This window comes from Cryptomeria japonica, chromosome 2, assembly GCF_030272615.1.
Source record: "Cryptomeria japonica chromosome 2, Sugi_1.0, whole genome shotgun sequence".
NCBI lineage: Eukaryota > Viridiplantae > Streptophyta > Pinopsida > Cupressales > Cupressaceae > Cryptomeria > Cryptomeria japonica.
This window is the reverse complement of record NC_081406.1, coordinates 644,674,670-644,687,264: the sequence shown is the minus strand read 5'-3', so window position 1 is coordinate 644,687,264 and position 12,595 is coordinate 644,674,670. Positions and strand designations below refer to the sequence as shown.

General features: G+C 36.0%; 1 protein-coding gene across 3 annotated transcripts in view; it reads left to right on the top strand.

Moving 5' to 3' along the window:
• Positions 1-12,595, top strand: part of LOC131054895 (protein ALTERED SEED GERMINATION 2) — a 272,133-nt gene that overhangs the window by 177,123 nt on the left and 82,415 nt on the right. For 2 of the 3 annotated variants that reach the window (XM_057989531.2, XM_057989530.2), the window contains exons 10-15: positions 19-161; positions 324-494; positions 597-707; positions 907-1,018; positions 9,201-9,556; positions 11,633-11,723. In XM_057989531.2, the coding sequence (XP_057845514.2) occupies positions 19-161; positions 324-494; positions 597-707; positions 907-1,018; positions 9,201-9,556; positions 11,633-11,723 (984 nt within the window). The remainder of the gene's footprint in view (positions 1-18; positions 162-323; positions 495-596; positions 708-906; positions 1,019-9,200; positions 9,557-11,632; positions 11,724-12,595) is intronic. The other variant, XM_057989532.2, reaches the window with a different exon arrangement.

The following is a 12,595-nucleotide window of genomic DNA, read 5'->3' as shown; positions in this document are numbered from 1 at the left end:
TCTCATTCACATTTGCAGGTCAAGACAGCACTGCAAAATACACAGCTAGTGATCTTCCAAAAAGAATGATTCTGTCTCCTGTTTTGAATGGAACAAAGGCCACAATACCATCACAACCAATTGATATTGTCAATCCTGGTAGTACAAGAGCCTTAAACTGGGTAGGTAAAGTTCTTTTTAAAATTTGTGCTGTTATTTGTCTCAATTGTGTTCTCTTTTTTAAACTTTTTTTTTTAAATTTAAAGTTTTATGATTCTAAGTTGAGAGTTACATTCTTTAATCAGAGCTTCAATTTTTATAAACCTTTGATTGGATTATATCAGCTAAAAGAATGCAGAGAGCTTCTTCAAGATGCCCAAAGTGCTTTGGAAGAAGATGGCAAATGTCTCTATGTCATTGAAGCAACTAGTGAGATCTTGGATGCAGGCAGGTTGGAGATCTATCCTGCTCTTAAGCATGATTGTTTATGCACACGTGCAGCGGCATTTTTAAAGGTTTGTGTCACACATGTGACTTACATTTAAGGCATTATCATGGTTTGGATGAAAGCATTATTTTATATATTTGCTGAATTATGTGTCAGTATTCCTTAACAGAGATCATGGAGAAATGATTCTCACATGGCTATAAGGGATTGCAACGAAGCTCGTAGCATCAATCCTGTTTCTGTCCGAGCGCATATAATTATGGCAGATGCTCTTTCACAGGTTATTCTTTATTTAATGTTTTAAGACTTAAGTGGATGAAGTATGAAGATACATTTATGCAGATCTGTTACTTTCTAGAAAAGTTGAGCCCAGGATCACTTGTCATCTCAACGTGGCATATAAATATGTTCTTATTTGATGTGTAACTCCTTTGATGGGTTTATTGTTTCTTATTTATTTCATTTATTTCTGAATGCAGCTAGGAAAACATAAGGATGCTTTAGATTATGCCATGCGAGCCAACTTCTTAGATCCAACAGACAGCGAGGTAGCTCGGAAAGTACGTTTTCTCAGAGAACAACTGATTGCAGGTTGGTTTTACCTTAAGTTCTTATTCATGATAGCCTGGGTTTATTTGTCAGACTTGTCTGTTATTATCCTTTTTCAAATTGTAGCACAAGTACAGCTGAAGTATATGGATGATCTTAGAAGCATATAATTAAAAAAAAAGATCTTTCTTAAGCTTATAGCACAATGAAATAACAAAGTAGAGCAATACCTACAGCTTGCTGTAACTTTAACTAGTATACCTACAGCTTACTGTAACTTTAACTAGTATAATGATGTTTAGCATTCAAAAAACTGATTCTGTATTTGGAAAGAAACTAACTGTTTGGAATTAGAAGAAAAAATAGCATAAACACATTAAACATTCACTGCTACTGTGTAAGCAAATGTAGATTGACAATGAATGGGCCATAAGATCATTATTTGGAGAAATCATCAACCTGCTTGTTTATGGTTTTTAGTTTTTAATAAATTCTGACAGAGTGCCTTATCAGGTATTTACTTGATTTCATGTACGGTTTATATACATACTAGCACATATAAAATGCTTTTGATTAGCGAAAATATTTCTCAGGATTATTCTTAATGAATCAGGAAACTAAAAAACACTGAAAAATTCATAAATTTAGAGAAAAAATGCTTTTGATTACCAGAAAAGTCTCCATCTGGTGGAGCACAAATCAATCTTTATTTTTTTAGCTTTCAAAACCAGAGTGGGTGTCTAGAGTTGGCGGCCCCCAGAGGGGTGGAGGGGCAGCATGGACCTTCATGCACATGCCATTTTTCACAATTTAATCACTTTTCACCAAGCTCCGAAACTTTCGAAAAACACAGGTGTTGAGGCCATAAAACAAAATTTAGGTGATAATTGAGTGAGAGTGGAATGCCTATTTACTGAGGAATGAATGGCCTTGAGTGTGCCCTAATTGATCCAATGTTTGATTACTTAGGCAACTTGCAAATTTGCAGTGTCAAAATGATGTATTGATGGAAAATTCAAAAAACAAGTATTTTACAGGCAATTTGAGAAAATAAGATGAAGATACCACAATTCATTTGTGATTAAACAAGCCTTGAGAGCCATGCCAGTAATTAGAGAAAAAAATCAACAATCCTAGTTAGATTGGATAGCCGAGTGGGCTAGGTGGTGATTTATCTCAATAATTCATGATTTATTAAAGATTTTTGCTAATATGGTTTATAATTTTACCAAAATACATGACCTTTTTGGTTGTCATCTGAGTCAGAATTAGGTTTTTGCCAGGTATTATTGCAAAACAAGTGTGATTTAATAGAACTACCCTTTTTCTTCTGAATTTTTTTCTCACATTATGTATTTGTTTTTTATTAAGATAACTAGGGTTTTGAAAGGGCCCCAAACTTTGTACAGAGCAAAGGATAAAGCTTGAAGCACAATCAGAGACCAACGAACAACAAGAGAACCACCAAAAGACTACAAAAGACAAAGACTTACAAAAACCAAACAACCCACCCTAAGTCAAGGTGGTTTAAAAAAATGATTCAAGGAGCTTTTCTCAATCTCAAAATGAGGATCCTTCTCCCCGAATCTAATTTTTTTGAGACAAGGAGGAGCCATTGAATCATTGACAGAACCATCAACTAGCCCCAAATCATTAACTGAGGAGTCCATCGTCAAACAGTCCATTTGAGATTTACCTTTATTATCTACTTTATGAACCTCCTAAAGGGGAGCAAGGGAATCCATCTTAGGATCTGGTAAATCCTTCTTCTTTCAAACGAAGTTTTGTTTTTTGCAAGAAAGTAATGGAAGCATGACCATTTACCACAAGATTGGCAGATCACCTAGGGGATCTTCATAGTCTATCTGCTACACCCAAGTACCAAATTTTGAAGAAAAAGTAATCTGAGTGGGGAGCTTCTAGTATTTGTCCACAAATACACAAAATCTAGCGAATACCAGCCTTCTCATAAATTTAGTGATTTTATTAGTAGCACCAATATTTCCCAAAAGAGTTATTAATAATTGTGAAAATCTTTTCGTTCCAAAATTCCAAGGGTAACCTTGGCAAACGAACCCAATTAGGAAACTTGAATATTTATGTCATTGGGTTGAATTTAGGAGACCAAATTTGAAGACTAAGACAGTTTAATCCCAAAAATCAGGTGGCCTTCATGAAGAATCCTAGAGCTTTCCTCTTGGCAGGAAAAAGGAAAAAGGAAAAAACCATTTAACATAGCTGATACCTCTACCCTACTCCTAATTCTCCAAACCCAAAGGATCCATCTTCTAACAGTGTCAATATTGGATCAATTGACTCAATTCCCATAGAGTCTCCCAACAAGTGAGCTCCTAAGCCAAGCAGATGATTCAGCAAGAATAGAGTTAGGAACATCTGTGTAAATTTGTGCATCCTTTGAAAAATAATTGAATGATTTATTCATGAATATACAACATATATAAAGGAATTACAAGACGGTATTCTAAAAAGAACAAATCGTTAAACTAAATCTTCAACATGAAGCTAAAAAGCTAAAAATTAAAAAGCTAGCTATGCGTCCTTATAAAAGAAGCAATGGTTGCACTTAAAAGACTAAACGAACTAAAAAGCTAACTTAGTTGACAACTAAGATGACCATTAAAGAATAGATATAATTATTATTTTAATACCCTCCCTCCCTAATGGTCCTTGTACTCAATACACTACAGAAGACACTGCACGTCTTTTGATCACAAATGCACAAATGCAAAGAACAACTTGCTAGTGCGGAGACCCTCCTAGGATCTACAAAATGTTAATGACCAAGAGTACTAGAAGCCGTCCAACCTGATGTAATCCTCAGAAGCCTGAAACCATGATTTTGAGGAAAAATCGGCAAACCCTCCAAAGAACAACAAACACGATTTTGACAAAAAAAATTTGCAGAAGAGCAGTGAGCACTATTTGCTCCAGCAACTCCAAAGTAGATTGCAAGATACCATGGTTGCATATGTTTGCCCCAGCAACGCCATGTGCGACCAAAAACAATCTGCAGCAAACCATGATTTTTGTGGAAAAAACTGTCAAACCTTGAAATAGGAACCCTCCAAAAGAGAATTCACAAATTTCGAGGAGAAAATTAAAAAACCAATAAATCTGAGGTTACAAATCATCGTTTTTGTGGAAATAACGGTAAAACCCAGATAACCAAAATCCTACGCAAACTCCGCGAATTACAAGTGATTTTTGAGGAAACCTCAAAAAATCCAACAAACAATTTTTGAGCAAAAAATCATGAAAACCTAGAATAATTTTTTAAGAGAAAAAAATTATAAACCCCAGAAATAATTTTTTAAGGAAAAAATTATTAAAACCCTACCATGATTTTTTATGGCTAAAAATCAGAAAACCCAGAATTATATATTTTTAAGGAAAAAAATAATAAAAACCCTAAAAATAATTTTTTATGTGGACAAAAATTATAAAACCAAAACTAATTTTTTTAAAGGGAAAAACTATAAAAACCCAACAAAATCCACCAATCTGCAAGCAAAGATAACGTCGTCTATCCAAAAAAAATCGCCCCCATGCAAAATGGTCAACGCCAAGAAAAGGTGTTTGCTACCAAAAGAGGCAGAGGCCAATGATGCTAGAAAAAAAAACTCGAAAGGAAAAGGAGACAAGGTCGATGCATGTGAAGGTAGCCACCATACCCAAGCATAAACGTCGATCATGGGGAACAAAAAAATCGCAGAAGGTAGAATGCAGCACCCACAAAAAGAACAGAGCGCACGCAAAAAATCGCGCATACAAAAAAAACTCATAGAAGAACGCAGGCCGGAAAAGCCGTTGCGATCCGCAAGCCTTAGAAAACACGAACTAGAAAAATCCTCCATCGTGTGGTGAAGAGAGGGAACCTTGGATGACGGACTTTGCAGAAAAAAAAGCTTTGCGATTTTAACAGGTGCCAAAAGAAGGCGTGATTGTCACACGTAGAAAGAACAAAGCCGAAGCTCAAAAAAAAAACTCATAGAAGAACGCAGGCCGGAAAAGCTGTTGCGATCCGCAAGCCTTAGAAAACACGAACTAGAAAAATCCTCCATTGTGTGGTGAAGAGAAGGAACCTTGGACGACGGACTTTGTAGAAAAAAAAGCTTTGCGATTTTAACAGGTGCCAAAAGAAGGCGTGATTGTCACACGTAGAAAGAACAGAGCCGAAGCTCAAAAAAAAACCAGCATAAACAACGCATGTGATTAAGAAACAGGTTGCACAATTTGTGTAGAAGACTACCCATGACTTTGAACAAGCCCACGTTTTTTTTGAAAACGGAAAACCCTCAATTTCCAAGGTATAAACAAAACTATGGACTCTTTAAAACTTCAAGTGCAATCCACATGACCAAGGGTGCCGTAAAAAAAAACCAAAAACCCTCGTCTTATGCAGAAAGAAAGGTTCAAAAACATTTACAAACCCACGAAAAAATCACAGGTTCGGCTAGGTCTCATGCTAGAATAATTTGCAAATTACAGACCTAACAAAAAACGAGTGATTGCGGATTACTGAACCCTCCCAAAATCCTAAGCCCTCCTGTGAGGGAGTCAGACCCAGACTGGCTCCCACTCTGATACCATGAAAAATTATTGAATGATTCAACGTATATAAAGGAATTACAAGATGCTGTTCTAAAAAGAACGAACCGTTAAACTAAAGCTTCAACATGAAGCTAAAAAGCTTAAAACGCTAAATAAAGGTAAAAAGCTAAAAATAAAAAAGCTAACTATGTGTTTTTATAAAAGAAGAAATAGTTGCACTTAAAAGACTAAACGAACTAAAAAGCTAACTAAGTCAACGACTAAGATGACCATTAAAGAATAGATATAATTATTATTTTAATACTATATTTCCAGGAGAAATGCCCATAACAAAACTCCCAACAGAACAAAAATCCTCCACATCCTTAGAGTCGATATTAGGAACAGCTACCAGTGGAGCAGCAACCACAATAACATGAGATCTGACATCTAGGTCAAGGATAGCAACCATTTGAGAAGAAGCAGTTGCCACAGGGATAGTAGAACTCACAGCAGGGGTTGGGTCAAGAAGAACAACCAAAGGGGAAGAAGCAGCATCTGTAGGAACAAAATAACTCATTCATCTTCCCACACTCCAGAGGAGAAATGACATCCTTTGTAGCCTTCCCAACACAGTCTTCCAACTTATCAAAAGGTGAAACAACCTCCTCAACAACCTCAGTTTGGAATCCTCTTTCATCCTGAGCGGGATAAAAAGGTTTTGGTAGATCTGGACCTTTGTGTTCCATCAAGGAATGCAAAAGTCCTAAGAAGGGGATAGAAACCCTTTTCTCATACCCAAAAACCGATCACTATCCATGGCCTCCACCTAAGTCACAGAAATCAGCGATTTTCAAGCATGAAGTTGAATTTTTTGAATTTCAAACATTTTTAAAAATGCGTTCAAATTCGGCCATAAATTCGGCGGATTTTTAAGTTCCAATGCGTGGGTCGCCGTAGCTGCAAGAAGTTGCAGTGCGTTGTCTGCTGGGTCGCCGTCGCTGGAAGAATTGTCGTGCGTTGTGGGTTCCCGTCGCTGCAAGGCTTCCCGTCATTCTCAAAGCTTGTTCTGAACACTGCCCTCGCTGCCGTCAACGGCCATAGCTGCAGCCTGGGCCCTGCACTACAGTCCACATCGCCACGACTCCACTTTACCAAGCTCCAATGACAGTGTGTTCAGGAAGGCGCCTTTTTTTGGCTGCATTCGATAGTCTTAGTCCATAGATACAAGAAATATTTTATAGTATTATAATTTTTATTTTGCCCGACTCAGTGTGATTTATTTTGACCGACTTAGTGTGATTTATTTTTATAGTTTTATAATTTATTTTTTAGTGTAATAATTGTTTTTAAGAAAAAAAAAAAATTATATAATTTAATATTTTATTACAGTGATTTTTTCATTATTATAAAAAAATATATGCAAGCATTATAATAAAGCTTATAATACTTGTATATATTTCATTATTATGATTTAATGATTTTTATTATATATTTTATTACATCGATTTTAGCAATGTTAAGCTATTTTGATAATTTATTAGAAGTATACATATATTTAAAATAAACAAAATTATATAAGGTGAATTTTATCCGATTTTTTTTTTCGAATTTTTCCCTTGTCGATTTTCATCCGAATTTCATGGCCGTCGATTTCGAATTCGAATTCAAACCTTGTGACTTAGGCCTCCACCATAGGCACCTCAACCATCTTATTTGCCTTCAAACGGGCTTCGAAGAGGTTATTTAGGAGGAGCTCATCCTTTTCATCTGGGTCTTCCCCATCGATAAGCAAAAGATAAAATGAAGACGGGAAAGAAGGAAAATCTTTTTCCTCTTCTCACAAATACCCATTCTCACCTCCAACCACATCACCAGCAACCAGAGCTTCATGAGCAGTAGTAACACCATCATACATCTTAGAATAATCAGCACCAACACCATCATTCACCAGAATCACCACAGCCAAACCTCAAGCAGAAATAGAGCCAACAAAGCCTGAGCTCATAGGGGAAACCAAAGCCAGAGACCCATGACAGCCATCAACAGCAACAGAAGATCTATTGAACCCATCCCCTTCGACATCACCATCATTCTCTGGGGTTTCTCTCTCCGTTCCTATGCCAGATTCCTTTCCCTCTCCCATAAAACCCTTTCATGCTCTCTTCATCATGAGTTATCTTCGAATTTTGTATATATAACATCTATTTGTTAGGCCATATCTGACTGATCACTGTTGGCTATCTTGGTTCTATTAGTTTTTTTTATTTTGGATATTGGTATTATGTAACATATTAAATCATATGCCCAATATATATTCTAACCACATGGATTACATTTTAGGAGCATGTGTGAGGCTCTGACCATTCAAACCTCATCAAAGGTGTGCAATGGTGCAACCAACCAAATATTGAAATTTCAAGTACTGAAATATAGTTCAGAGCACCTATATTAATTTAGAAGTTTGTCTGTGGATGCAGTTGGCACCAAAATCACGTCAAAGATCTCTTATTAAAGTATTATTTTCTTATAGAAGTCTTAAACAGACTTAGCTTTGTGACCATATTTGGAGTCTTTGACAGGATCAGCGGCTTCTCTGATATGGTCTAAGTTGATTTTCTCAGTTGTGGGATTTTTACCAGCAACGACTAACAGCAACCAAGGTGGGGAGAGAGCACCCTGCAGTATCAATATCCCGAGGAGCCATTTCCAATGCTGTGACAAAGTTAGGAGCTTGATTTAGTATTCTTCTAGTTTTATATTTGTGATTACCAAAAACAATTTGAATTCTTTTACAGCACCTCCTTTTCCTTTTCTATTTTCTTTACCCTTGCTTGATTAGGAGTTATAGAGAGCAGAACATTATCTGTTTTAGCTGGCTTTTCCTCTTGAGAAGGCATCTTGGATGCTCTCCTCCAAGACATTGAAAAGTTTGGTGCCTCTTTTGGCTTTGTATCATCTCCTTTGATGCCTGAATTTCTGAAGTTTTATGCCTAGGTTCCTTGCAGAGGTTCTTTCTCTCTACTTTGTGCATTAGAATGACCCTGTTTGGGTTTATTTTAACTTTATGTTTCATGCTGACCTTTTCTTCTGCATTAAGTTCAGGAGGTCTCTCTCTCTCTCTCTCTCTCTGGTCAGTCCTTTTTTCTTTGTCGCTGTTCATTAGAGACATGTAAATTAAGAGATCCATTTATGATTACAAAACTAGTATCATTTCCTTTTAAGAGGGTATTTGACATTTTCTTAAAATGTTGGTATAATAAAGTATCTAGTACTCATCAATCAGAATAATATCGTTATGCTGGGATACACTTAAATACATCAAAACCTCATCTAGAGGGAAGACTCTTTCTTTATGCACAATGAAAATCAAGCATTTACTTGGGCCTTCAAATGTTTCTAAGGTTTGAGTGATTAACTTTAGACCATGTAATTAAGCTTTTCAAGGTTAAGGCTAAAAGATGCTTTCCTCAATCTTTCAATGATGTACTTATCACAATATTGTTGGAATTCTTAGCGGTGAATATTCAAATAAAAAATGTGATTAAAATTGTTCTCTATGCTGCAGTTGTGATTGATACAGGAAGTTGATGTCTTGAATATCCCTTTTTTCAATTAGAATCATATTCATTTTTTTATGTGATATTTTTTATATTGTTTGCCTTTTCTGTAGCTGAAGATTCCAAAAATAATAAAAAGAATGATGGGGAATCTAAATTGGAAAAGCGGTCTCATAGGGTGCGGTCATTGAGTGAGTTGCTTTTTAGATCAGAGGCCAGTGATTCATCCCATGAAATCCGAAGAGCTGAAAGAGATGATTCAGATTATGATGATGATATGGATGTAGAAATGGAATTTGAAATGTCTGTCTCCGGTGATGAAGAAAGAGATACAGAGCCAGGGATTCGACCGGGAAGTTTGAATTTGAGGGTCCGAAGAAGAGGAGATTCAGGCAGGGAAAGTAGCCAGAGAAATAGTGATTCCAGATCTCCACCATCTGGAATGGAAAATGAAGATTTCTCATCTCAGGTATCCTTGCTGTGACAGATGTGCATGTTTTCACAGTTTTTTTTCTTCTCACTTAGTTTTCATTCCAATTATGGTTTTCCAACTAAAATATTAAAATTATTTGGTTTTCAAGTCACCTTTAGAGTTCATTGAGCTCTCTCTATTTTTCTGCTAATCCAATAGCCATTTCCACATTGTGATTGGAAAATGTTATATTCACCTGTGGGTGCCGTTGGTCATAGGAGCATTGGATATCCAGGTTAAAAGTAGGAACAAGGGACTGAATTGGGCATTGCCTTTCTGTGATTGAAAGTTGAACCAAGACTAGTAGTTCTCAGGGAAAATATCAAAGGTAAATTCTCCAGGCAAATAATGATTACACTATTCCTGCCAGTCTTTGGATATGATTTCAGTGTCTCATAATTTTGAAAAGTGCTTTGCTCTCTACCCTTCCAATGGAAGAGATCGGTAATCTTGCTTATTTTTGTCCAGGGAAGGGGAGTTTCCAAATAGGAAAACATCGTTTCATCAAAAACACAATGCTTTGAAAGAAAGTGCAGTATTTTCCCTATTGTTTTCTAGAAACATCAAATCACAAATGTTAATAGAGAAACCTCTTGTCCCACCAAACACATTTCATCACTTGAAGGACATTTAATGTTTGCAATGTGTGGTTGTTATCATGTTCTTGATTAGGCTTGCCAATTGGCATCACCATCTTCATATCAATTCATCAATGTAATAGTTAGCATTGCTTCATGGGTTATATCCGACCCCTCTATTCTTTTTGAATTGTTCGACAAAGTGTCAGAGAAAGAACATTGAAACCAAACAGAGGGAGCAAAATAATTTACCTCAGCTCTTTTGGGGTATTGAAACCCAAAGGGAAAAGCTTAAATGTAACAAGGTTTGAATTGTTTAAACTTTCCTCAATAAAATGAATCCACTTTTGTTTTTGGACTGTCATCATCAAAATCCATGTCTTCATTTTTTGGATGGGGTTACTTATAGCTTTTTTAAGCTGCGAATAGAAGCTATAGACCATTTAGAGAGACTGCGTTATGTGTAATGATCCAAAAGCCTTTCAACTGGTTTGTAACTAAAGATATTTATGACAGGCTTGGGTAGAAAATTCTTATTAGTTATTTCTGATTGACTGAATGGTGGGGTACGCAAAATCTTGATGACTGTTGCTTAGGTGCTTAACAACTGGAAATGCTTCATAAGTTTGGGCAAACATTTGAGCCTCAAGACTCACCAGCAAAGAGTCTTTCTAATGGTTTTAGTTGGATCTTTCCTCAGAGGTGCTTGGCAGTAATGAAAACATTGAAAATGACAGGGTTCCAGGGGCTGCTAATGTCACATGCCAGCAGGAAGGAACAATGGCAGAAAAATTTGAGTGCAAAATATCTAAAATGTTTGGGATCAAGAAAGAGCATCGAAGGTTTCTTTTGGATCTCTTGTGAAGGAATAATAACTATAAGATTCTTACAAGAGAATGGCAGGTTTTGTGCAGGCCACAGGTTGAAAATTTGGTCCCCTTTGGAAAATGCTAAATCAACATTTCAGGAAAATAACTGTCATATGCATGCAGCAGGATTTATTAGTTTAAGATAGATTTAGCAGATCAGAGATGCTATCTCCTCTTTCCACTATCAGAAGAGTATCTTGTGAAGATCTCACCTCTTTGTAACTTGCTTTCTTTGATGAAGTATTATAAGATGCAAAGTTTCAGCTGTCCTAGTAGAGCTAATACCCAGTCACTTATATAATACTCCACCATTCAGACAGAACTGAAGAATTGTTTCCGTTGTCTATATGCTCTGTTGCTATATAGGTATCTCATGCATCACGGTACTATCAGTACTTGAGTTAGATGTAAAATGCCTTATGAACAGATAATTATTCTTATCTGGTAGGCAGCACCTGACAAAAGTATTTTATTTGTATTGTGTATATGTTGTTCGTCATTAAATTCTGGAAGAGTAAATTTTGTCAGGAATTCAAGGTAGATAACATTTCTGATTTCTCTCATTATTTTTCTCAGGAATTCAAGGTAGATAACATTTCTGATTTCTCCCATTATTTTCCTCACAGATGGAGATTGCAGTTGATATGCGGCAGCGCTATGTTGGACATTGCAATGTGGGAACAGACATCAAGCAAGCTAGTTTTCTTGGTAGAAAAGGTATTCAACGGTTCATATACAGTGTTTAAGGAATCAAAACAAATTGTCAAATTCTGAATGAGATTCAGTTTTTGTGTATCTAATTTGCCCGAGTTTCAGTCATGGGCGTTGGTGAAACTAGGAAATTTTATCTGTTATAATATGAGGATACAGAAGCTAAATTTTATGTTGGTGGGGTATTTGGATTTTAATTTTATCTAGGCATTGGTTTGCACTACATAAGCATTCCAGAGCATGTGTGGATCCACATGCATGCATACACAAAACGTGTATGTATGTGTGTGTATGTTGTATGTATAACATTTAATCCTTTGAACCAATTTTGTTTAATATATATTTTATTTATATTTATAATAACTGTATTATAGTAAATATAAATATCTATAATTAATAACAGTAATATAACTGTGGTAATAAATTTATATCCATGCTCTCCCAATTTTGGGGGACGGGGATGGCAAGGGATGGTGGGATGACAAGCAGAAGACCACAAAAAACCTATGTTACCCCAAGTTTCCGGGACGAGGGGACGAGTTTCCGGGACGGCAAATTTTTTTGCCAAATTTGGGGACGGGGGGGGACGGCAAAGGGGACGGCTGTATAAAATATAGGGAAAATTTAAAATATATAGGAAAATTCTAAATGTTCATATGAAAACATGGATAAAACATGCATCTATACATTATATTCATATGAAAACATGGATATAGCATGTGTATGATACTATGAAAACATTTTAGAATGCAAACATCGAACATACAACATTATCGATAGACTCAATACTCAATATGCACTCAGAATTCAGAATTTCAATTCATTCACATTGTCAATATGCATATCATAATAGATATTAAAGAAATAAAATACATAAT